We start from the raw sequence: 26224 nt of genomic DNA on the forward strand, positions 1-26224 counted from the left end.
AATACCACCAGAGCTTGAGAAAAACTTAGCGCATCCCACTGCAGAGAAACTTAGCACATCCCACTACAAAGTGGAACTTACAAGTTGACGAGCATCCTCACACAGAGTATATGGAGTTGGTATATATTTTCAATATCCCAACAAAAAGTTATTCGAGCAGTCCTTTTGCATGGGCTTTGCCGCTTCTAACAACGAAGCCGAATACGAAGCATTCATGGTCATGATTGGCCACATTAATAAGAGCAACATGCATTTAAACATATTGTAATGCGTAACTTGTAGTTTAGCCAATATTGTGGCAACTACGAAGCTAAAAGCGAACGAATTGATTACGTTAAAGTTAGTCAAGATATGGCCAATGAATTTGACTTCTTTGAGCTCACAAAGATCCCATGAGGAGACAATGCGACAGCATATACTCTTGCATCATTGACATCAACTTCCTACGAGACGTTGAAAAGAATAACGCCATTGGAAAAAGTCGATAAACCTAGTATCACTCTCGCATCAAAGGTGTGCCTCGTTACTATCTGTGAAGACAGTGAAACCCAACAAATACGGAATGTGGCTACATAGAAGTGTACCTCAACAACACAAATTGATGAATTCGTTACCATCTGTTTTTTTTTACATCTGTTACCATATTGATAAGTCTATATACAGAGTTAAAAGGAAAATATGTCAATGAAGGAGAGTTTTTGTTGGTGCCACCACGTCTTTGTAGTTCCAATCAACTTGGAAGAGCCACCGACAGATATCATTCATAGGTAGCTTAAAAAGATGAGCTGTTGTTATCTTGAAAGGTCCATTCTATCTTTGATTATGCATAGTTTATAATTTTCTAACCTTCTCTTTACGTTTCCTAGTAATTAATATAACTTTTACGTAGTGTTATTAACATATTAATGACTTAAAATGTAAACAAATGAACGACAGACAAAGTCTTTACCTTTGGCTTTGGGTCAAGTTGTGTTCTTTGAATAGAAAATTCACCAATTTTGGTCAACACACAAAGGAGATGATAATTTTCTAGTCTCCGTTTCAGATCTGCTGCCCTTCCCGACATCCGCGGGATTTCTTCACTAAAATTCGTTGTCTGAAATTCTCTTTCCGAACCGGTTCTGCTCGGCGAAGAGAAATGACTCTTCCGGCGGTAGAAAATGACGGTGGCTCTGTTTTTCCGGCGGACTCTATCGGAAACAAGAGGAATAAGTATCAGAGAATGGACTCCGACGCAGAGGAAACTCGTGAGGATAATCATCGCAGCAGATCCAGAAAATACGTTATGGCCTGCGCCTTCTTTGCGTCCTTGAACAACGTTCTTCTCGGATACGGTTAGTCTCAACCGTCTAATGAATAGAAACTTTTTTTTTTAAATTGTTTTGCTTACAAGAAACGGTGTCCTCTCTCTGTTTTTGGTATTTTGATGACCAGATGTTGGTGTAATGAGCGGTGCGGTGTTGTTCATTCAGCAGGATCTCAACATAACCGAAGTGCAGACGGAGGTCCTCATCGGCAGCCTCAGCATCATCTCTCTCTTCGGCAGCTTAGCCGGCGGCAGAACCTCTGACTCCATCGGCAGGAAATGGACCATGGCCTTGGCTGCTCTCGTCTTCCAGACCGGCGCTGCCGTCATGGCGGTTGCTCCTTCCTTCGAGGTTCTCATGATCGGAAGAACTTTCGCCGGGATCGGTATCGGACTCGGCGTCATGATTGCTCCCGTTTACATCGCGGAGATATCTCCCACGGTGGCTAGAGGCTTCCTCACTTCGTTCCCTGAGATCTTTATCAACTTAGGGATCTTGCTCGGCTATGTCTCCAACTACGCCTTCTCGGGGCTCTCCGTGCATATCAGCTGGAGGATCATGCTTGCTGTTGGTATCCTTCCTTCGGTGTTTATAGGATTTGCGCTCTGCGTGATCCCTGAATCGCCGAGGTGGCTGGTGTTGAAAGGTCAAGTGGACAAAGCACGAGAGGTTCTCATTAAGACGAACGAGAGAGATGATGAAGCTGAAGAGCGGCTTGCTGAGATACAACTGGCGGCTGCGAAGACAGAAGGCGGCGAGGAGAGACCCGTGTGGCGTGAGCTTCTTAGCCCATCTCCTGCTGTGAGAAAAATGCTCATCGTTGGGTTTGGGATCCAATGTTTCCAGCAGATCACAGGAATCGACGCCACAGTCTACTATAGCCCAGAGATTCTGAAAGAGGCAGGGATACAAGACGAGACCAAGCTGCTCGCTGCAACTGTTGCTGTCGGGATTACGAAAACGTTGTTCATACTCTTCGCCACCTTCATGATCGATAGCGTTGGAAGGAAACCGCTGCTTTACGTTAGCACCGTTGGAATGACTCTTTGTCTCTTTAGTCTAAGCTTCACTCTCACGTTTCTCGGCCAAGGAACGCTTGGCATAGCCTTGGCGCTTCTTTTTGTTTGCGGGAATGTTGCCTTCTTCTCTATTGGGATGGGACCTGTCTGCTGGGTCTTGACGTCGGAGATCTTCCCTTTACGGCTAAGAGCGCAGGCATCAGCGCTTGGAGCTGTCGGGAACAGGGTCTGCAGCGGTCTGGTGGCCATGTCTTTCCTTTCGGTGTCACGCGCCATCACTGTCGGAGGAACGTTCTTTGTATTCTCCCTTGTGTCTGCGCTCTCGGTTGTCTTTGTGTACATGCTAGTCCCGGAGACGAGCGGGAAGTCGCTGGAGCAAATAGAGTTGATGTTTCAGGGTGGGGTGGAAAGGAAAGGTGGTGAAGTTGAGCTTGGAGATGCTGAGCGTCTTGTGCGCAAGGATCAAGAGTTTTGACTGTTGAGGGCAGAATTGGACATGTTAAACCAGAAGAGGCAGAAGAGAAAAAAAAAAAAAAAAACGTTGTTGTGTTCTGTTCTTGTTTTAGATCCAGTGAAAGTGGGACAGATTTTGCAAGTGCGTTTGATGGGTAGTGTATACATATTCCAGGAAGACAAATGCTCTGTTATTTTTCCCCTTGTTTCATGAAGAAACTATGTAATACTCAGAGAATACAGAAAGTTCGAACCTTTGTTGTCACTTCATGTTTCAGACCCTCGCTCTTAACATTCATATAGTTTTAATTTTTAAACAGTTTCCAGATTGTGTTTCAAAAAAAAAAAAAAACAGTTTCCAGACAGAACTCCGCTTAGTTTCACTACCAAACAACAACACAGCATATTGCTTTTTCTGAAACACTCTGCCCTTGTGTCTTCTCTATTACTAGAGGTTTCGAAGTAAAAAAAAAAATATGGAGCCGTATTATCGATCTAAAAGTTAAAGCTCGTAACCTAAGGAACAGATAGGCCAACCCTCCAACCAAGGAATAAGGACTATCACAAACGCCGCGGCCGCATATAAAAATGACATCCCTACCAATCAATATCATATTCTCTCAACAAGTACTTCAAGTCTTCAACAAGTACTTGTTGGTGGTGGCACTGCTTGAGGACGGCGGTTGCGCTTCCTAGTCTACGGCGGCGGGGTGCTCTAGGGTTTCCGTCCGGTCCATTTTCCCTGAGTTCGGCTGATCTTCTGTGAGAGTGAAGTTGCGTGTAGCGTCGAAGAGCTTTGTTGTCCATGTGCCTCGTTCCGGCGTCCTGTTGAGTCGGTGGTGTGGCGGTGGCAGTTTCGCTTAGGTCTTTGTTTTCGCGAGTCAAAGACCTTCCTCCTCTAGCTCCTCCGGTGGTCTCTGGAGGAGGCGCGTGGGTTCGTCGATGGTCGGGTTACGTCCCGGTCTGTTGGCTTTCCCAGTGGTGGCGCGTGGTGGCAGCGCGTGGTTTGAAAGGTGGTGTGTGGTGGTAGCACGTGTCATCAGAGGTGTTTATTTGGCTCCGTTAGCGAGCTATTCTGGTGTTCCGGTGGTTTACCTTGCCCCAACCCTTGGAGTTTTCGGCGGTGTGGCCTTGCGCCTCGCTCTCTCATCCCATTTTATGTGCGGCTTTGACTCGTTCTCCGTGGTGTTGGTTGCTGCGCTTAGTCTCCGTGCGGCAGTGGGTCACTCAGCCTGCCTCTTCTCTTGTAGGCGTATTCCCGGAGGGTGAGTTCTATGCAGTCCGCTTCCTCTATATGTGGGTTCGGTTCAATGGGTGTAAACGGTCACGAGGGGTCGGGTTTGAAGACGGCATTCTTCGGGTCTGCTTCTCGAACGACGGCATCGTCGTGTGGACACTCACTCTCGTGCCGTCGGGGGTGCTTCTGTCTGGTGTTTTTGGCTGGTTCGTGCGATGATTCTTCGGGCGGTTTGTGTTGGGTCAGGTTTCGGAAGCTGCAGGATCCGTAGCTTCTAGGTTTGAGGGCACCTATCTCTCGGCTCGTGGCAACTGTTTCCTCTTCTCCGACCTTCCAGCTCGCTTTGGTCTTTGCCCGATCCGCTGCTTAGCTGGTTGCTAGTCTAGTTTACCAGCTTCGGTTTCTTGTCTTTGTCGTTTCGTTGTGCTGTGTAGTTTAATTTTTCCGCATTCCGCTACTCGTCATCTTTGTAATCGCTGTCGAAAATTTAAAACTTGGTATAAAATTTAACATTTTACCAAAAAAAAAAAAAAAAAAAAGTCTTCAACAAGACCAGCATCTAGGGCAGCACTTGGATTGACATGACCACTTCCATAATCAAAAGGAGTGGCTTTAACAAGCTTTACAGTATCTGAATATTAGTGTGCCTGAACGTTGTCTTGACTTGGTAGTGCTATGAAGATCTCTAATTAAATCAACTAATGCATTTTTCATTGATAGCAATCAGAACAACTACACAATTAAAAAAAAAGAGCTTCATAGCTTTGTTACGGTTTAGCCATCACAATGAAATACAAGATCGTCTCCAATTTCCGGTTCAGGAGTCTCGGTTTGTTCCGGTTTAGCCACCACAATGAAAAAGCGAATCAAACATTTCTCCTGGACGATGCAAATCAGACTTCCATTCCGACAACAATGGCGACTCTGAAGCCACCGGAATCTCAACTACTAAAAACCCTTTCATCAATCCTCACATCGGATAAAACCCATATCCTCGAAACCCTAAACCCTTACATCCCTCAGATCACTCAGCCTCTCCTCCTCTCTCTCTTCTCCTCTCCTTCACTCGCCAAGCGACCCGAAACTCTCCTCTCTCTCTTCCACTGGGCTAAGACCTCGACCCCGGAAGCATTCCCATCTGACTCCCCTCTCCCCCTCCTCTCCGTCGTCCGCTCCCTCATCTCCCACCACAAATTCGCCGACGCCAAGTCCCTTCTCGTCTCCCACATCCTCACCACCTCCGATGGACCGCTCTCTCTCTCCAACTCCCTCCTCCACCCGAATCTCCACCTCTCTCCCCCTCCCTCCAAAGCCCTCCTCGACGTCTCCCTCGGCGCTTACCTTCAAGCCGGGAAGCCTCACGTGGCGTTACACATCTTCCAGAAGATGGTTCGGTTGAAGCTGAAACCAAACCCTCTCACTTGCAACACTCTTCTCATCGGTCTGGTCAGGTACCCTTCAAGCTTCTCTCTCGCAAACGCTAGACAAGTGTTTCACGACATGGTTAAGCTCGGCGTCTCGCTAAATGCCAAGACTTTCAATGTTTTGATTCATGGGTTTTGCTTAGAAGGGAAGCTCGACGACGCCGTGGGAATGATTGAGAGGATGGTTAGTGAGTTCAGTGTGCAGCCTGATAACGTTACTTACAATACGATTTTGAAAGCGTTGTCTAAGAAGGGGCGTTTGAATGATGTTAAGGAGCTGTTGTTGGATATGAAGAAGAACGGTTTGGTGCCTAATAAAGATACTTACAATAATCTAGTCTATGGTTACTGTAAATTGGGTTCCTTGAAGGAAGCGTTTCAGATTGTGGAGCTGATGAAGCAGACTAATATGTTACCGGATCTTCGCACTTATAACATGTTGATGAATGGGCTGTGCAATGAGGGAAGTATTAAGGAAGCTCTTGAGTTGGTAGATGAGATGAAGGAGTTGAAGTTACTGCCTGATGTGGTTACTTACAACACGTTGATTGATGGGTGTTTTGAATTGGGGAGGAGTTTGGACGCTAAGAAGTTAATGGAGCAGATGGTGAATCTTGGAGTTAAACCGAACCAAGTGACTCATAACATATCTCTTAAGTGGCTTTGCAAAGAAGGGAAGATGGAAGAGGTTAGTAGAAAGGTTAAGGAACTGGTGGAAGTGCATGGGTTTTCTCCTGATAGAGTTACTTATCATACATTGATTAAAGGGTATTTGAAAGCAGGTGACTTGAATGGTGCACTTGAGATGATGCGTGAGATGGGGCAGAAGGGGATTAAGATGAATACCATTACACTTAATACCATTCTTGATGCTTTGTGTAAAGAGAGGAAACTTGACGAAGCTCGCAGTTTACTGGATAGTGCTCGCAAGCGAGGGTATATTGTTGACGAGGTTAGTTACAGCACGCTAATCACAGGCTACTTCAGGGAAGAGAAGGTTGAGAAGGCTTTGGAGATGTGGGAAGAGATGAAGAAGATAAAGATCATCCCTACCGTGAGCACGTTTAACTCTTTAATTGGAGGTCTCTGTCACAATGGGAAAACTGAGCTAGCTATGGAGAAGTTCGATGAGCTTGCTGAGAGCGGCTTGCTTCCTGATGACACTACTTTCAACTCGATCATCCTCGGATACTGCAAAGAAGGACGTGTTGAGAAAGCGTTCGAGTTTTATAACGAAAGCGTCAGACACTCTTTCAAGCCTGATAGCTACACGTGTAACATTCTTCTCAATGGTCTTTGTAAGGAGGGTATGACAGAAAAGGCTCTCAATTTCTTCAACTCGCTTATCGAGGAGAGAGAGGTCGATACGGTTACGTACAACACGATGATCTCCGGTTTCTGCAAGGACAGGAAGGTGAAAGAAGCGTTTGATCTTTTATCAGAAATGGAGGAGAAAAAACTAGAGCCTGATCGGTTTACATACAACAGTATTGTCACTGCACTTATGGAAGATGGTAAGCTGAGTGAAGCAGAGGAATTGTTGGAGAAAGTTTCTGTAAAGTTTGGATCGGCGAAACAGAGTTTGCAGGGACAGACGCATGAAAATGCTGAATCGAAGGAGGAACTTAATAACACTGAGGGTATTGCATACTCTGATGTTATAAATGAACTTTGTAGTAGAGGAAGATCAAAGGGGGTTACTGTAGAAGTTACATAGAGTGAAGGCAAAACTCTCTTTTTTTTTGGGTTCTCTGGCTAAATGTATTCTTGTTTAGTTTTGTATCAGTTTACGAGTCACAATCAATTTTGTATCATCCATTGCTCAATACTTCTGAAACTTTTTTTTTTTAAATGTCTTTGGTGGGATATCAAATTCTACAAACACTCTGAGGTAAGTAGATGCGTATTCTGATCGTCATTTACTTCAGTGTTGGAGATATCATATTCTTATTAGCTCTCGCCATGATTTAGTTCAGTGTTTGTGTAAGAGGCAAATAATCGTTTGACTCCATATGTTTTGGGATAATAATCTGACTTTTTCTTGTTCATTAAACCTTATAAAATTCTTGGGATCAGTTTATACATGTTAGGGAAAAAGATGGAGACATACACATTTCAAAGCTAACCAAGAAACAGACTAAATCAGAGCCCCATCCAAGGGCCAAGCAGCAACCCTGCAGCGGGTGGTGTGGATCAAAATCCACTTTGCTAAAAAGCTTCCTCAGCTCAGCATAGGAAATCTTGATCAAAATCCATATGTGTGTGTTCAAGTAAATCTTGATCTTGTCATCTGATGTTATTGAAACTAATGATCGGACAGTGATAGTGAGCAACGCTCATGAAATGTAGTGTAATCACATAAGCGTAAGAATGTAAGATCGATTACCATACAAGAACATAAATGAGATTTCTCGATTGGCAAACCCACACCCACTGGTAAGATTTTTTTTTTTCAAATGAATATTAAATTTATTCATCAAAAAAGTCTTTATACAACTAGTGCGTCCTTCATAGAACTTAAGTAAATCTATTGCACTACCCAACTCTAATGTAAAAGCTATTTACATTCTAGTTTGAAACCAAAACTGCATTAACTTCTCCATTCCTTTGATCCCCTTCCCTCTCATCACACTTATCTTGTTTCGAATTCTTTTCTCTATCATTCATTTGAGTGCTGGCAAAAGCAACGGCTTATCCCATGTTTTATCTTGTTTCTCTCTCACCACACTGCATACAATGTCGATTGAAAAGCATGTCTCAGACAAAACAAGCTCATCTTTTCCCTACTCTCATCCACAATGAGTGTCATTATCACAGACCAGACATTAGTGTAGGAGTTACGCAGTATTCCTTTGGCAATATATTCCCAGAACTGAGTTGAATAGGAGCACTCAAAAAATATATGGTCTCTCGATTCGGTGGCGCTTTTACAGAGAACACATGTAGTGTCAAGACCCTGACTCCATGTAGCAGCTCTGTCTAGAGTTGACATTCTATTACGAACTGACATCCATGCCATAAACGCATATTTTGGTGTAACTTGAGAAATCCAAACACCTCGAGCCCATGAACATTGAGACTTGCTCTCTCTCAACATCGACCAAGTTTCATATGTCGAGAAACTCTTCTTATATGGAGACTTCCTTTTCCACAGACAAACATTTTCTTTCTCTGTATTTAAGTTCCTCTCTTCTCAGCTCAATCTCAATGTCTTTAAGCAAGTCCGTTTGATGCCTTCTTCTTCTTCTGGTATTAAGCACTACCTCTTCCAAAGTTGCTTCTCTTCTTACTCTCATATCAATAATTCTCCGATCACCCAGCATATCAAGCATCCACTGGTAGAATTACATTAAACATTCAGACAAAAACTTAACTAAAACAATAAGATAGGACCAACGAATTAAGTGTTAATTTTGACTTATGAATTGGCTTTTGATACTTTGCTACTCGCTTCATCGGACGTTAACATGTGCTCTATCAAATTCTCACTACCTAACAATTGAATTCTGTCCAAAAAAAAAGTTTTGACAGCTTCATCCACTACACTCCGTCAGACCATCGTTTCAGCTTTGAAGAGTGAATTCCCGATGACTGATGAAGGGCAAATACACCCTTTCCTTGGCATCTCAGCTAAATTCAACACCAAAGGTCTGTTCTTAAGTCAGCTACAATATGCGGAAGATATATTGAAGCGATCAGGTATGGGCGACTGCAAACCATGTACCACACCGATATATACGAAGTCAAAACTTGGTGACAAAGATGGCAAACAAATTTATAATCTCCTGAATACAGAAGCTTGGCTGAAACTCTACAAGACCTCTCACATTTACAAGGCCAGACATTGCTTATGCAGTCAAACAAATATGTCTCTTTATGCATGATCCGCGAGAACCTCACATGCTAGCTCTCAAACGCATCTTAAGGTATGTGCAAGGTATAAAATCAAAAGGGTCTACAGGTACTTAGGCACCAGAAGACATCTTTGATAGTATATTCATATGCTGATTGGGCCGGTTGTCCAACCACAAGGCGCTCAACTTCTGGCTATTGTGTCTATCTTTGAGATAATCTGATTTCGTGGTCAGCAAAGCGACAACCAACTGTTTCAAGAAGCAGTGCAGAGGCAGAGTATAAAGGGGTGGCAAATGCAGTAGCAGAGGAATGTTAAATACATAATATGCTGTTAGAAATGGACTGTCCCTTACGTCAAGCAACACTCGTTTATTGCAACAACATCAGCGCAATATATCTTTCATCCAAACCGGTGCAACACCAATGAACCAAACACATAGAAATCAACATTCATTTTGTTAGGGAGAAGGTCCAAATGGGTCTGGTTCAGGTCTTACACATTCCATCCGAGTTACAGTATACATGCAGACATCGTTACTAAAGGCTTGCCATAAAGTTTGTTCAATCAATTTTAATCCAATTTAGGCCTGACAGAAGCCGACACTGCAACTGCGGAAGGGTGATAGAATATGAATAATATTTCTCTTAATATTCTTTGTAGTAGTTAAGCTACGAATCAATACAATACTAAAAGGGAAATAAGGGCTCCTCTCACAATGTCCACGTCCTCAATTATAATCAACCAATCAAATATCATTTTTCTGCCACATCACCAATCAGCTTTCTCAATAGAATTGCGTCTCTTTCCACTGTCGTCTCATCTTTTCTCCTCAAAACAAAAATGTTTTTCAGACGATTGTCTTCTCAACTCCCATACCTTCCTCCATCACTCATAATTATCTTTTGATTCAACCCATTGAATCACTAACAATAGATTAATTAGTCTGTTTGATTCAATTTTCATCACTATCCACGACGGAGATGAGGACGAGCAGGAAACTCGAGACTTGGTATCGGAATCAAAATCGTCAGATCTAACTCTGAACAGACTGGAGATTCTCGGAGCTTTACCGCTTCTCGGTTTAGAGGAATTCGAAGTCCTTGCATGAGAATCCGGTATCCACCTGAGGAGTGGTGATGAACCGGCGGTTTACTCCTCCTCCTCATCCGGCGTCTGATTTTCTGCAGTCTACGTAAGGAGAAACAGAGCGAGGGAAAATCAGATTGTTAGATTTACGCGATTGATTATGGTTGTTATCGTCTTCTGTGACGGCGGCGGAAGCGGCAAGGGAGAGGAGACGTTCACGGAGGCAAGAAGCGTAGACGCCGGCGGTGCTGCTGAGATCAACGGCGGTGCTGCTGGGATCAACGGTGTTTCTCTTACATTAATCGGTTTCATTACTCAACTAAAGAATAATATAGTACAATAATCGCGGGTGACAAAATATGCAGCTTTAATATAACCGACGAAACGATTTCCAGCTCCACTTCTCCGGCAAACTCGAGCACCGCAACACCGGCGAAATCCCATATCGTCTTGGAAAGCTTTGAGTCTCGGCCTTTATGCATCCTCTGTTCCTTAGCTTCGGTAACATATAGATTCCATCTACAGCCTTATACATATCTCTATCATCTGTTTTTGATTTCTCTTTCAAACTCACACCTTCATTTGGCCAAGCCATGTGTTGTTCGCAGGAATGTAAGATCGTGGCTCTATCTATTCACAGGATCCATCAAGACACAAATTGTTCATATTCATCGATACATCATATTGCTTTCCGTAAAGGTTTGTTCGATTCAATTATCTCAATCATATTTTTGGAACATATGGTTGTAAGTTTTTTTTTAAAGTATATATGATATTTTCAGTCAGATCGAGATGTTTACTAGATGTAACAAACTCTGCTGCAGAATGAAAATGGAATCATGTAAGCTGTTCATGGCTACTCTTCATGATCGATGTGTCTCCAAGGTGAGAGATTTTTAGTTTATGGTTGCTCTCTTCTGTTTTCAATGTTTGCAACAAGCTTTTATAAATTCAGTAAATCTTTAATTTTCATTCCATGATCATGAAATTACCATCAAGTTCTTACTTAGACATAAGTGACTACATTTTTTCTTAGTGATGTTAGCTGATCAGGACTAATAGATTTCAAAAGAAATGAAGAAGGAGATCAGAATTTAGGCTCATGATCTTTTGTTAAGTTTATTTGGCCGCTATTTAGTGTGATATGGTGCCAATAGTTTCATGATTATGAGGCGTGATCACCGTAAGTAATTTTGGCTAATTGTTTGCGTTTGGCATGTGCAAGATTTGCTTCTGCATTTGGAGTAGAGTCTACATTCCTTTAACTGTTTTTGTCTTCTCTCCCTGCAGGAGTTGAAAAACCAGAGGCTTCTGCCCAAAATGATTTATCAGTCAAGACAAATGTAAATGGAAGAAGCATAGTCAGATACCATATTTACATTCTGAAAAAAAAAAAGACCAGAGATGGATGACAAACATATGCGTCTTTGAAGGATTCTCACTTGCTTGCCGCTAGAAAGCATTCAGAAGATGATGGAATCAGTTCCATGGATCGGCTTCCTCATAGGTTTCTTTTAATATTTCATTACATCCACAAAATATCGTTGATCACTGACAATGCATTTGCTGACTTTCTTACACTCTTTTATCTCCAGCGAATTGGTTTTCATTTGTATGTTTTGATTCTCTGACCTTGCGTTGGAGAGAGCCTTTAGATGTAATATATAACTATGTAATTTTTCTATATTACCATAATGCTACAAACTAAGTCAAATTTTCCTTCCAGCTTCCAAGTAAATGATTTGAAATTTGAATGATGCAGCTACGAAAGGGAAGAAGGTGAAAGAACGAGTCAGACAATGAGGTCAGCACTGTAAAAACATAGACCCGTGGTTGATTCTCATCGTGTTTATTAGTTGTGGTGCACGTTTTTACCTTTTTATACATTCTGCTTTTGTGATCTATAGAAGGATACCATGCAGAGAAGCCACTAAAGATCCAAATTTCTGCAACACTAAAACAACAGCTCATTGTCTGGGAGAATATTACGCACCAGGACAAGGTATATCAATCAATCTAACTAAGTATTTTGACTTCCAATTTTCTAAGTCATGTGTAGCATGTGCCTCTGCTATAGGTACAACCAGGGTCTGCTGCTGATGGAAGTTCACAAGCTAATGACATTGATGGGAAGAAGAAAATTAAGTGGGCAAGAAGTTGCTACTAAGACCTGCAATTATCCACCTATCAACTCCATGGCTGCTTCACAACACTAACGTGTAGCTCAATGCATACAATGCTTTGTAAGTTGATCCAAAATCATTTGAATATACAGAAATGCAGAAAACTGTTATGTTGTAGCAACTTTAACAGATTGTTGGAGGCTCATAGTGTACTTATGAATCTGATCTCATTTAGTACATAGTGGCTCTGTGAGTTTTAGTGTCCATAATTGTTTGCTTGATAAAATGTTACATTGTCAAATAAGTTATGCCATTTTAGTTGATAGTCTTCTGATTATTCTTACAGATAATTTACAAGAATACAATAGGAAGAGCAACGATGATCCTAAAGTATCAATACAAAGTTACGGAAATGAGATCGATGTTTGGAGTGAAGGGATTATTTTAATCATCTTGCTTTGTGGTGTGCCTCTTTTTTGGGCTGCTAATATATTGCTAATTGTTTCGTCCATTTAATTATGTAATTGATATTTTTTATGATTTTGTTATATTTACAATTAGGGATGTGAATTGTTGAGCGAAGCTTGAAGAGGTTTATTCATTTTAAATTTTCAATATTTTCCTTTGTTATTTTCAATCTTTTACTTCATTAATTCACTCATGTGTGCAAAACAAAAGTGTCTCTTTAACCCCACTCAACAGATCGTGTAAATGTTCTTTGCTTCTAATCTTTGGAGTTTCTCTTTGAATTGGACCAAACTGTGTGCACACCTATCAATTCGAAATGTAAACCTGCACTACCAACTTACAATTTTTTAGAAACGCAAATAACAAATAAGGTATGATCTTATAAAACAAATTATAACAATTGTTCAAATTAAATGTTAACAAATAAAATTTACAATATGATTTAAAAAAAACAGATTATACTTATTATATTCAATTTAAATTAAATTTAAATGTTTTATAAAATTAAAATACATTTTAATATAAAAAATTATAGGGGTGGGTGTTCGGGTACACATTCGGATTCAGTTTGGGTCTATTCGGCTTTCGGGTTTCCGGGTTCAAAAATTTTAGCCCCATTCGGGTATTTTTAAATTTCAGTTCGGGTTCGGTTTGGATCTTTTCGGGTTCGGATAACCCATTTAAATTATTTTAAAACTTTTAAAATTTATTATATGCTTAAAATTTCTCAAAATTTATAAAAAAATGATATATTACATATAAATTTGAATAACATATGTCAAAATACATAAAATGAACTTATAAATTAGTTTGTTTTGAATATTTGGATAAGACATCAATAGATATTTCAAATATTTTTTGGTGATTTAAGTATATTTTAGCTATTTCAAACATTTGTTTTTGATTATTTCTATATATTTTTAAGTATTTTGAGCAATTTTAAAAATATTTTATATATTTTAGATGTTTTTAGTAAATATTAAATCTAAAAATAAGTAACATTATCAGGTATATAAAACTATTTCGGATATATTCGGTTATTCAAAATATTTTGGTTCGGATCGGGTTCGGTTTCAGTTCTTTAAATACCAAAATTTTGAACTCATTCGGATATTTAATCAATTTCGGTTCAGATTCGATACTACTTTTTCAAATCGGGTTCGGTTTGGGTTTTTAGGTTTAGATTTTTTGCCCAATCTTATAAATTTTTTATTGTAAGCTTACCCGCCCGTAGGGCGGACCAACCTCTAGTATATATAGAGAGAGATCCCTTAATTCTTGGAACTGATTGTACTATATATTAATCGATGAATACAATGTATATTCCAAAGGAAACTCATTGTCTTACAAACAAGAGATGGTTTACCTTTGATCGCGGATTTCATGTCCATGGAAAAGATGATAAGAGTTTCTCTATGTAAGAATGAGAAAGCATAAGCCATAAACAGCTTATTTATAGCTCTTTATTTTGGCTTGGGGCACAAGGGTCCTTTCAATTTTTTTTATTTTTTTTTCCAATAAACATCATTAGCCAGAAATAAAATGTAACTTTTCTTTTTAACAAAGGAAAGTGACGGTTTAAAAAAAAAAACAAAAGGAAAGTAACATCTAAATTTATCGGCCCAAGTCATATTGAAGTGGCCCATTTACAGCCCATCAAATTTATCGTCGGGCGAATCTCTGGTGTTCTTATCAGTTATCATAAAGGGAGGTAACTCGGAAGTTCCTCCTTCAGATCGTCTCTTCGCAGGTTGGTTTCTCGACGCGATTTCAATTGTGTTTTCTAGGGTTTTCGTCGTTTAGGTTTCCGACAAGATCTTAGGCGTAAGGTTTGGGTTCTCTTACTAGAATCTAGAGATATATGGCCTGTTGCTCTTTCCCCTAATCTTTTAGGGTTTTAAATTGGTTAGCTTCATTCTTGATGTGGGTTTTGCATCAAATTAGGATTTTTTTAATCGAACCCAGTTTGGATCTTGTCAGCATCAACTTTTAGTGTCTTGTCATTAGGTGCCTCCGTGTTTATGCTTAATCTCGGATCTGTCTCTTTGGTTCAGATTCGCAGGCAGTGAGATATGGATGGTGAGAGAAGAGTTCATCCGGACTGTATAAACGCCTCGAATCCTTACCACGAGTGTGTTGAGTACTGCTTTAAGAAAATAGCTGAAGCAAAGGCCAAACTAGAGAAGCAAGGTACTGTTTTTTAATTCTCTCTCTCTCTCTCTCTCTTGATGTATCTATTAGCTCTATGGTTTTGATAGCTATTTGCTAGGGTATTCAAGTTTCTGTTGATGCTATCATCTGTTTTGATGCGTCTCCTGTAATTGTTTATGGTCTATAACTCCGATTTGTGTACCTGTAGCTGTTTGAGGTTTAGATTAATGTGAGTATATTTGTTTATGCAGACTTATGTTTTGATTCTGTGATTCACTCTTTGCAAACATGTTTGTTTTGATTGTGTTGTTCTGTCTAATGAAGTAAGCATGAATGCTCTTTTTTCATTTGCCAAAAGGATTAGTTGAAGCTGTCAGTGGGCAGTCAAGGGAGTCACTTGCTGATAAAAGAATAGAGGAAGCGAGTTCCGAGGAAGAAGAAGAAGATGAGGAGGATAACCAAGAACCCCAAGTAGACGTCACCCAACTTACAGGGAGGAAGAAGAAGTTGTATGAGCTGAAAGTTAAGATGGTAACTCTTTTTTTTTTTTTCTTATAGTCAATAGCTTTAACTCTTTAACTTGTATGTAAGATCGTTTTATATAGTCTCCGCTTTTGGTTTTCAGAATGAAGCAAGAAAGTCCAATCAGACAGATGTCGGGTCTGAAAAGAAGAAGATGGAAGCACCAACTGAGCCAAAAGGAATCTCGAAACAGAAATGGGTGGAGGCGAGGCAGAAAAAGATTGGGAAGATTCTCGATGCTAATGGTTTAGATATGTCAAAGGCTTACATGCTCGATACTCAAGAAGCTGCGGAAACAAAATACAAAAAATGGGAGAAGGAACCCACACCTTCTGGTTGGGATGGTACGTGCAGTTCTCACCTGACTTTTGATTTTGTTTTGTTTTGTTCCATTGATTGATGCTAGTGTTCTAACTGGTGTATCTTCCTTGCAGTCTTTAACCAGAAGACGTTATACAACGCATACAAGAAACGGACAAAGAACATTCAGGTTGACATAGAGGAGTACAACAGAATGAGAGCAGCTGATCCAGAGTTTTACCGCGAGGCCTCTAGCTTGCAATACGGCAAGGTTAGTTGATATAAATCGTTTGGTCATTTTGGAGATTCAAGTCTTGAGCAAAGAATCATTAGCTGATCTTTTGCAGGCACCAAAAATTTCAAAAGATAAGATAGATAAGATGGCAAAGGAGCTCCATGACAGAGAGGAGAAGCGACAGGAGTTTAGCAGGAGAAGAAAGTTCAGGGAAGAAAAGGATATCGATTCGATCAACGACAGAAACGAACATTTCAACAAGAAGATCGAGCGTGCGTTTGGGAAGTACACGCTGGAGATCAAAAACAACTTGGAACGAGGAACTGCTTTACCTGACTAAGTTACTTGAGATCACATGTGTGAAACAAAGGAATGTATTATCTGGTCGAATTATATGCTTTTGTCTGCTTATTGTCTTCAATAACTTGTAGAATGTACCATCAAATTCTCTCGTTAGAGGAAAAAACGGTAAGAAGGATTTTGTTTTACTCTTTGCCAGTTCTCTTTTATACCTTCTCGAAAATTGAATGCTAACAACTGGCAAAATTCTTAAATGTTAGTAATTAAATTGATTTTGAAGTCTTGTTAGTTTAACAACTTTCCTCAAACAAACCTTTGGGGGTAACTAATTTCATTTTTAATGGATTAATTTTTATTGTTCCCAGTAAAAAAAAGGCCCGGCTGGGGACTGACCAGGCCAGGCTATTAAAATAAAAAAGATCTTTTATTTGTGTTTGGACGAGACAAAATCAAAAAGGATCATGTCCTGTGGAGTGTTTATAGCAACGAATAAATTAAAACAAAATATTGTTCATTTATATGGAGTTTATATATTTTTCCAGCAAATTCTTATAATATAAGTTGTATTGGTCGATATACTTTTGTCACCAACATGTTTTCTTGAATATAATTTAACCCCCAAAAAATGCGAATGAGAAAAATAAGAATTACTAGATAACTTTTAATTTAGAAGAATAGAAGCGCAGTGCGGGTTGGCTGGAACAATAAAACGGCAAAGCGTTGGACATTTGGACACACAAACAGCATAGCTTGTCCCTCGTCTTTTTACTTTTGGCGGAAAGACGCATTATTCCTCTCTTTTTTTTTTATACTCAACAGTATTATTTTCAGGAAAAAGTAATTATTATTATTATTATGAAGTATAATTATATAATTAATTTGCATAGTATATGAATAGATGAGACAGATAAATTTATAAAATGTCCTAAAAGTTAACTCAATACGTGTGAATTTTTTACTATTGAAAAGTTTAACTAAATTCGTAATTTTATAATTCTTTATGATAGCTAAATATAAATTCTCATTTTTTATATAAATATACAACTTATTATAATTAGTACGACAATACACTTTCAGATTAAAGAAAACCATAGTCATGATATCTTTTGCCATCAGGAAAAGAATCGGAAACTTGGTACAATTTCTCTTCAAATATGATAGAACAGCATACTCTACACCAACCATCAAGTCTGGATTCTCAACATCTTCTTTCAAATAAATTTTAAGTTCGCCTCGCTTGTCTTTCATTCCTTCATTCAGCTTCTGCTTATACCTTCGGTCAATCATCTTATAACCGAAACCATCTTCAACTAAATCCATACTAAGCGATGACTCCGTTTCAGCATACGGAGAGGCTTGAGCCTTGGAATTTTTAGAGTGATCAGATTGCTCTTCTTTACTCTTTCCATATCTGTCACTGTACTCCTTGAACATGCTGCGCAACACACTGATCACATAATCATGCATTTCTTTACCTTCCAAGCTGTCCTGCCCATAAAGCTCTTCAAATCACATGTTTGCGAGATCCATCTTCTTCGTGGGATCAAAAACAGTTGCCACAATCAACATCTTATTGATACATTTCCTCTGCCTTTACTCTTAGCTGATGATCTCTGCTCTTCATCAAATCCATAAGGTTAGCCGCTATGGTTACAATTTACCCGTAGCACTTATAAGCATTGAGAGAGGTTGAGGTAGAAACAACTAGAGTTGAGTTGTAGAAGATGACTAAGAACCGGCTTAACCTTTCAATTTCTTTCCAATCAGTGAACTGAGGAGGACCTTCCATCTCCATAAAATAATAGTTGTACAGCTTATCCTCTTGCTCCATTTTGTCAAAAGCAACTCTGAACTTCATAGCTGTGATTAACATCAGATAAGTGGAGTTTCACCTAGTACTGGATCACATCCAACGGCAAGCTTCCCCTAGTCAATTTACCAACGTCTACTGTCTGCTCAAATGATGACAGCCTGTTACCTGAAGCTCAAACGCAGACCACAGCATTACAGATAGAATTGACACTCTCATCTGTGTCAGCCATTCTATCCTTCACGATGAGGTCGATGATATGTGCAATATATCTCAAATGCATCATCTCACCATCTAAAACTAATGCTTCTTCAGACACCAGTGAGAATTCAATCTGAAATATTTGTAATGCAGATGAATTGGTCGTTGCATTGTCGATTGTCACACAAAATACCTTTTGTATACCCCAGTCAGCTAAGCAATCTAACAAAACCTTCGAAATTGTAGCTCAGTTTTGATCAGTGATGTAACACCCTCGATCCGCAATAAGTAAAAGTTAATTAGTTTGCTATGCACCAATCAAACAAGAACATGAAGAACTAAAGAACTCTAACCAGATCGAAGATACTACTACCACGTGCCCAAACATTTGATCCGAGGTTCGATTCGAAATACCAAGATCATATGTCCAAGAACGGGTTTCCTAGTGATTCCAAGTTAAGGCTTTGCAACCCGAGTTTGAAACCATTAGTTAGTTCGTCCCGGACTAGGACTAGTATCATATGAAATCCAAGCATTTCACAAACCTTTTATTATTCATATATCGTTTAAGTTCAACCACATCAAAACTTTATACATGCTCGGCCGATATTCAAAACCATATCTTACATATTACAAAATGTACATTTTTGCAAAAGGTAGCAAATCTACACCAACAGCTTTGTCCTCCTCCGATCCCAAATGGAACCTATTACGGGTTACCTGCAAAAGAAAGAGTCTAATGAGCAACTATTTTGCTCAGTAAGTCAGGTTTCCTGAAGGTTATGTGAAACCATGCGATGACAACAAGGTGTGTCTTCTACTGAAATCTCTATACGGTCTAAAGCAATCTCATATACAATGGAACCTGCGTTTTGACAGCTTTATGAAGAAAGAAAAGTTTCTACAAAGTGGCTATGATTTATATGTCTATATAAGAAATGTAAATACTCCTAAGGCTATCTATCTACTGCTGTATGTTGATGATATGCTAATAGCCTCATGAGACAAGACTTAGATTCAGATGATGAAAGACAGTCTGAGCAGAGAATTCGAAATGAAAGATTTGGGAAGAGCTTCTAGAATTCTTGGAATGGACATTGTCCAAGACAGAAGAAAGGAACACTAGTGTTATCTCAAGAAGCCTACATTGAGAAAGTAATAAAGAGTTTTGGAATGGAAGATTCTAAGCCAATCACAACTCCATTGGCGCCTCAATTCAAATTGAAGAGTCTAACCAAGGCAGAGGCATTAGAACAAGCTGCGAAAATGAAAAGAGTTCCTTACACAAGTGTTGTGGGGAGCCTAATGATGCCATGATAGGCTCCCAACCAGACTTAGCTCATACAGTGGGAGTTGTGAGCAGATTTATGTCCAAACCAGGAATGGATCATTGGCAGGCAATTAAGTGGATTCTTAAATATTTGAGGGGTGAATCTAAAACCAGTTTAACGTTTGTTAAGATTTCAGTTTGTTCAATTGAAGGTTCTTCAGATTCAGATTATTCAGCTGATTTGGACAGACGGTGATCAGTTACTGGTTATGTGTTCAAAGTTTGGGGTAATACAGTTTCATGGAGATCAAATTTGCAATCAGTTGTAGCTCTATCGACTACTGAGGCATAGTGTATGGCACTCTCCACAGCAACCAAAGATGCAGTTTGGTTAAAAGCATTATGTGAAGAACTAGGACTACAAACGGGAAGTGTCAAGATGCATTGTGATTCACAGAGTGCGTTGCTAACAAATATCACTTCATCCGTGATATTGTTGCTCAGGGTGATATTATCTTACACAAGATTCACACAAGCAAGAATCCAGAAGTTCAGGATTTGTTTTGAGCTGTGAACTTGTTCTGAAGAAGAAACGGCTTCGGGTAACGATGTGTCTCCGTTGTTGGTTACCTCGCAAAACAAAAGAGACATTGAGGTTAGATAACATCATCATAAAACGTCAGGTGCTATCTACACTTATTGTCTTGAACCAACTTGAAGAACAAAGAAATAATTCATTACCCAAGCAATGGAAGCGAGGTGGAGTTCTCTGGAGGAGTTCAGTTTCAGGTGGAGTCTCTTCGGGTTTTCCTGAAACACAGTAAGATCAGAGTCAGAAAGAGTTTCGACAGTCAACATCAGTTCATCAGAAAAGTTTCAGTCTTCATCGGAAAGGGGAAAGGTCAGAGAAAACTTATATGGGTTTGGTGATGAGGAAAGTTTGAAGCTTTTGAGGTTAGATGGTTGATTCTGAAGCAGTCTGACTCAGATCTAGTACATGCAGAATGGTTGAAGGTTCGTCGGTTCAGTTTCCGGGTCATGCAAAGTGTTCTGATCAGAGATTGAGTCTGAGTTCTTCGAGGTCTGCGGAGAAAATAGAGAGAGAGATCAATCGGTAGAAGCCGATGATAGTTTTTTTTTTCAAACAAAGAAGTAAAAGGAAAAGAACAAACGAGTTACAGAGAGTACCTTGTTGTTATACGGGCTCTATCAGGAGTCTGAGGAGCATCTTAGAAGCTCCGGAAGTCATTGGAGATAGACTCAAAACGGTGGAGGCGACGAATAGCCAAGCGAGAAGGGAGAGAGACATGAAGGCTAGGGTTTCACAGAAAGAAAGACAACACTTTAGTGTTTTGTCTAAAAGGTGGAGATTGTGGACCTAAGTTCAGCCAACACTCCAAGTGGGCTTTGTGTTTTGCGGCCCAGCTCGTACGAAACCTACAAGAAAGAATAAAGCCCAAAGTCTCAGCCCATTTTTGTGAAACTGAAACGCTGCGTTTTGTATAATCAAGTGGACGAGTTTGTTATAACAAGCTGGTGAGATGGCGTCATCACTATCACGGAAACATAGAGAGAATCCAATCCAGTTACAGAGAAGAGAGAGAAGGAGAGCGACTTGAGTTCGTGAGGGTGAGCATCGACGGAGTGGTGAAAGCGGTATATGGTCAGAAGTACCATCCCGGCGGTGACTTTCTGATCTCACAGAGTATACGATAAGCAAGCTTAATACCTTGTTCTTTCTTTTGATCTGTTATTGTTGTGATCTTGTAACATCGTACGTGATTGATAGTGAATCAGTTGAGGTACTCTGATTCCTTCCATGGTGAGTAGATCAGCGAACACCGGGTGAATAATCTCTTGTGTCATTTGCTTTACGTTGATCTAAAGCGTACACTTGAAAACACAAACAATTGAATCAATCAACTAAACAAGCAAGATTAAACCAAAAAGAATTCGATCTAAACTCTACAAGATATTCAAAATTAGTGTGGTTCTAATCCCCGAAGCTATACTTAATTCGATTCATTTTTTATTTATTTAATTAATTCGATTCATGAACTGCTAACAAACTCTCTAAATTGTTTATAAGAAACTATCAACACCTTGTATTACTATTTTATCTTTTGAATCCTGATTTAGTATTTTAATATAACTATGTAAATTGTTTTTATTGACAATTTTACGACCGATAATCTATTTCACGTTTCCATCTAGGCACCAAACTCTCTGGACCTCTACAAGGAACTTCCACCTACTATTATTCTATGTAGTCAACATGTACAATACAATAAGCAAAACTTTTACTTTCCTGAGTATTCACGTTGTGACTGAACAACTTGATGGCTCTTAGTCAAAGAAAAAAAAAACAAAAACAACTTGATGGCTGAAGCGGTCAGATTATGTAGCCAGAAGAAGAACCCATAAGTGGAGAAAAACCAACACAACCAAATCAATTATAGTTTTTAAAAACTAGAATGATTAGTTATGGAGTATTTATTTGAATAATGAAGACCATATCAATTCTACCAACCTGTGCATTATTATGTCACAGAAAAAAAAAAGACATTTAACTTAGAGCAGAAGTATCTCCATGTCAAATAGTGGTACTAAACAAATATAGGATGTTGTTTAAAACAAAATTAACAAAGCAAAATGTCTGTTGGACCTTGCAAGACATCATCATTACAATAATTATTCATATTAGCAAATTATAACAAAATTAATTAAGCCTTAGTGCGTGCATTAAGGCATTGCGTTTGCTTGGGCCATGAGTAGTGCCATCCTTATAAGAGCATCTACATCTTTTAGGTATTCTGAGAATACTTCAAAAAGTTAATATTAAAATAAAATGTAATTATTTAATTATTTTTTATTTACAGGAAATTATTCAATTGTAAAGTGACATGTGTATAATGATTATCTAAAATATCTTAATTTTTCAAAGGAAAAACCATCAATTAAATATCAAACTTTCTCGTTTTCACCAAAAAAAACACCAACTTATCCCTAAACCAAATAAATACTAAACTTACTTTGACTAAGCAATTTTAGTATTATTTTTGGTCAACCTATTTGGCCGTCTATATGACGTCTACTTTTCACGGTGACTGAAACTACGTAGTTTTAAAATTAGAAAACAAAACAAATCTCCAAATCATAATACCTTAAAACCCTAAACTAGAAAACGATTTCCTTTCATCTCTCTTGTATCTTGTCCTTCAAGAATCAAATCCAAACCATCCTTGAATCAATCCTCCAAATATGAGACGAAAAAAATTAGATATTTGTCGCCCTATGACAAGCGAACCCGAACCTGCTCATGATCCTACTAGTGTCGTTGTGGAGAATGAAGGTGACGGCGGCGAAGAGCATGAAACAATCCCTGGTGACGACTGTGAAGCGATTATTGATGACCCTGGTGATGAAGAAGTGGAAGATAATGATGTTGAAGAAGAAGAAGAAGATGATGAAGTTCTTGGTATTAGAGTTGAAGAACAAACTTGTGAAGTGTTATCTACACACATTGGAGATATAGCAATGAATGATGGAGAAAACGATGATGAGAGCGGAGATGACGATTGCTGGAAGGAGGATCAGATTCCCGATCCTATATCATCTGAAGATGATGAAGAGGATGCGAGAAGGGAAGCTAGTGAGGATGGAGCATCAAGCGATGATGTCTTGGTACTTGGAAAGACGTTTTCTTCTGCAGATGAGTTCAAGCAAGCTCTCTTGAGGTATTCTCTGAAAACAAGATACAATATTAAGCTATACATATCGACACAAATGAGGCTTGCTGCGGTTTGCTCGGATACTGAATATGATTGCCCTTGGAGAGTGTACTGTTCATATGAGAAGAGGAAACATAAACTGCAGATCAAGGTGTATATCAATGAACATGCTTGTGTAAGATCTGGTTACTCTAAGATGCTAAAGAGTTCATCAATTGCGCAACTGTTTTCTGAAAGATTGAGAGTGAATCCAAAGCTGACGGCTAAGGAAATTGGTGAAGAGATCAAGCGGTCATACAATTTGACTGTAACAGAAGGTCAATGTCAAAAAGCGAAAACCAAAATCACTAGGGAAAGAAAAGCAAGCCACGAAGCTCACTTTTCACGAATATGGGATTATGATGCCGAGCTTCATAAGACTAATCCAGGCACCATCACAGAGATAGTGACCATTCCAGGAGCTACACCAAGACACAAGCAAAAGTTTGATCGGATCTATGTATGTTTTGAAGCACAACGAGCAGCTTGGAAGTCTACTTGTAGACCAATCATAGGTCTAGATGGAGCGTTTTTAAAATGGGATGTGAAGGGCCAGTTGATTGCTGCGGTTGGAAGAGATGGAGACAACCGAATTGTTCCTATTGCTTGGGCTGTTGTGGAGATCGAAAATGATATTAATTGGGCATGGTTTGTCAATCATCTGAAGATTGATTTGGAACTTGGCGATGGGAACAACTACACAATTATATCTGATAGGCAAAAGGTACACACTGAATAGTCCCATGATTTTTTTTGTTTTGTTTTGATTATTTACAATCATAACAAGTGTTTTATGTACTGCTTTGTAGGGTTTGTTGAAAGCTGTCCACCAAGAACTCCCCAATGCGGAACATCGAATGTGTGCAAGACACATACTTGGAAATTGGAAGAGAGACAGCCACGACCCGCGGCTAGAGATACTGTTCTGGAAGATAGCTCGCAGCTACACCATGGGAGACTTTCATGAGCATATGAACGAGCTAGAGAAGTACAATGTAGTGGCACATCGAACACTACAAGTCACCAATCCTCACACATGGTCTAGGGCATATTTTAAGGTTGGTTCATTTTGCAATGATAATCTGAACAACCTTAATGAATCTTTCAATAAAACAATTCGTGAGGCTAGGAGGAAACCATTACTTGAAATGCTAGAGGATATTAGGAGACAATGTATGGTACGCACAGCAAAGAGGTCTATAATTGCTAATAGGGTGAAGACTAGATTCACTAAGAGGGCACATGTTGCAATAGAAACAGCTATAGCTAAGGCTCAGGATTGTATTAGATACATGGCTACGGGGAATGTATACGAAATTGACTATCATGACTGTACGTATAGTGTTGATATGGGTCTGAAAACTTGTGGTTGTGGGATGTGGCAACTAAATGGAATTCCGTGTAACCATGCTGCTTGTGTGATCACTGCAAAGAAACAGAAAGTGGATGACTACGTTTCAGATTACTACACTACCATAAGATGGAGAAAAACATATGAGCATAGTATTAGGCCTGTGGAAGGGATGAAGTTGTGGCCTAGGTTGAACAGATTACCCGTCTTGCCTCCATCAAATAGATTAGGGAATCGGGGAAGACCAAGTAACTATGCAAGGAAGAAAAGCGCCAATGAATCATCTTCTTCATCTAGTAAGACTAAGCTAAGTCGTGACAAGCGTATCATGACATGTTCCAATTGTAGAGAAGAAGGACACACCAAAGTGAGTTGTTCAAAACCAACGGTTGAACCTGAACCTAAACGACCACGTGGTCGTCCAAGAAAAAATCTGGTATGTTATTGTTGTTCTCATTATGTCTTTACTTATAAACAGTGTTGATATTATATGTTTTATATATAGGAAGGAGGAGCAGAAGGTGGATCACAAGGTGTTTGATGCTCGGCTTTGATAGTGAGGATGCTGGTTATGGTGTTGTGTTTGATGCTTTACTTTAAAAACTTGCATGTCATGTCTGGTTTAAGAACTTGAAAGTTGTTTGTGCTTTCAAAACTTTGATAATTTGGTACCATGCTATCTCACGATGATTGACCACTATTTCATAATAACTTGAATGTTCGTGCTTTCAAGACGTTCTCGTTGGTATTGCTCTGTTCTACAAAACTCTGTTTCTCTCTTAGTCAACCAGAAACGCTTTGATCACTAGGTCACTGGTTCAAGCTTGCATCATTGCATGCTATTAGCTATTGCTCAAACTATGTTTCTTGTTCAAGTGATGGAAGTTGCAAGCTATTAGCTATGGCTCAAACTCTGTTTCTTGTTCAAGTGATGGAAGTTGCAATCTATTAGCTGTGGCTCAAAATTTTTTTTCTTTTTTCAAATTGGTCTTCTTATGGTAATTATTAAGAAAAAAAGTTCTTTGATTTGTATAATATAACATCACCGATTTGACCACCATAACGGGAACATGAATAAAGATGAGTCTGCTTGATACTAGATTCTTTTGTTAAAAGAAAACTACTAGAATTAATAAAGCACACGATAATTTTCAAAACACAACAGTACATAAGATCTTACAAACTGAACACAATAACACATAATGTTTTAGATATCGATCACAACAGCACATGCTGTTACGAACCAACAGAACAACACATGAGCTTTTCAGAACAAGGTCGCTGGTTGTTTTAACGACACCGGAACCACCGACACCTGTAATAAAACCGTTAGGAAAAGAG

At 39.4% G+C, this 26224-nt stretch overlaps 4 protein-coding genes across 10 annotated transcripts; all 4 read left to right on the forward strand.

The window, feature by feature from the left end:
* The first annotated feature begins 548 nt into the window (after positions 1 to 548).
* LOC103846018 (probable polyol transporter 4) lies at positions 549 to 3047 on the forward strand. The gene is made up of 2 exons (XM_009122945.3): positions 549 to 1334; positions 1435 to 3047. The coding sequence occupies exons 1-2, from the start codon at positions 1139 to 1141 to the stop codon at positions 2799 to 2801; spliced, it is 1563 nt and encodes a 520-aa protein (XP_009121193.1). The 5' UTR covers positions 549 to 1138; the 3' UTR covers positions 2802 to 3047.
* Positions 3048 to 3297: 250 nt separating this feature from the next.
* LOC103846017 (pentatricopeptide repeat-containing protein At2g16880) lies at positions 3298 to 13120 on the forward strand. 2 transcript variants are annotated; one of them, XR_004449497.1, is made up of 6 exons: positions 3325 to 10883; positions 10991 to 11889; positions 12145 to 12186; positions 12290 to 12384; positions 12460 to 12625; positions 12852 to 13120. XR_004449497.1 is itself a non-coding variant. In XM_009122942.3 (2 exons), the coding sequence occupies exon 2, from the start codon at positions 4803 to 4805 to the stop codon at positions 7155 to 7157; it is 2355 nt and encodes a 784-aa protein (XP_009121190.2). In that variant the 5' UTR covers positions 3298 to 3426; positions 4557 to 4802; the 3' UTR covers positions 7158 to 7306. The 2 variants fall into 2 exon arrangements, 1 of the variants encoding a protein (XP_009121190.2); XM_009122942.3 differs by lacking the exons at positions 10991 to 11889; positions 12145 to 12186; positions 12290 to 12384; positions 12460 to 12625; positions 12852 to 13120 and having other exon boundaries at positions 3298 to 3426; positions 4557 to 7306.
* Positions 13121 to 14612: 1492 nt separating this feature from the next.
* LOC103846014 (pre-mRNA-splicing factor syf2) lies at positions 14613 to 16679 on the forward strand. 6 transcript variants are annotated; one of them, XM_009122940.3, is made up of 6 exons: positions 14613 to 14723; positions 15028 to 15163; positions 15483 to 15655; positions 15750 to 15990; positions 16081 to 16217; positions 16294 to 16679. In XM_009122940.3, exons 2-6 carry the CDS (start codon positions 15046 to 15048, stop codon positions 16519 to 16521), a joined length of 897 nt encoding a protein of 298 aa, XP_009121188.1. In that variant the 5' UTR covers positions 14613 to 14723; positions 15028 to 15045; the 3' UTR covers positions 16522 to 16679. The 6 variants fall into 6 exon arrangements, with proteins under 6 accessions (XP_009121188.1, XP_033131504.1, XP_033131506.1 ...); XM_033275613.1 differs by having other exon boundaries at positions 14622 to 14723; positions 15036 to 15163; XM_033275615.1 differs by having other exon boundaries at positions 14632 to 14723; positions 15036 to 15163; positions 15489 to 15655.
* A 6377-nt stretch (positions 16680 to 23056) lies between these two features.
* On the forward strand, positions 23057 to 25424 carry LOC108870141. The gene is made up of 3 exons (XM_033275243.1): positions 23057 to 24256; positions 24342 to 25319; positions 25389 to 25424. The coding sequence occupies exons 1-3, from the start codon at positions 23057 to 23059 to the stop codon at positions 25422 to 25424; spliced, it is 2214 nt and encodes a 737-aa protein (XP_033131134.1).
* Positions 25425 to 26224: the final 800 nt, after the last annotated feature.

The sequence above is a fragment of the Brassica rapa genome, chromosome A07 (genome assembly GCF_000309985.2).
Source record: "Brassica rapa cultivar Chiifu-401-42 chromosome A07, CAAS_Brap_v3.01, whole genome shotgun sequence".
Taxonomy (NCBI): Eukaryota; Viridiplantae; Streptophyta; class Magnoliopsida; order Brassicales; family Brassicaceae; genus Brassica; species Brassica rapa.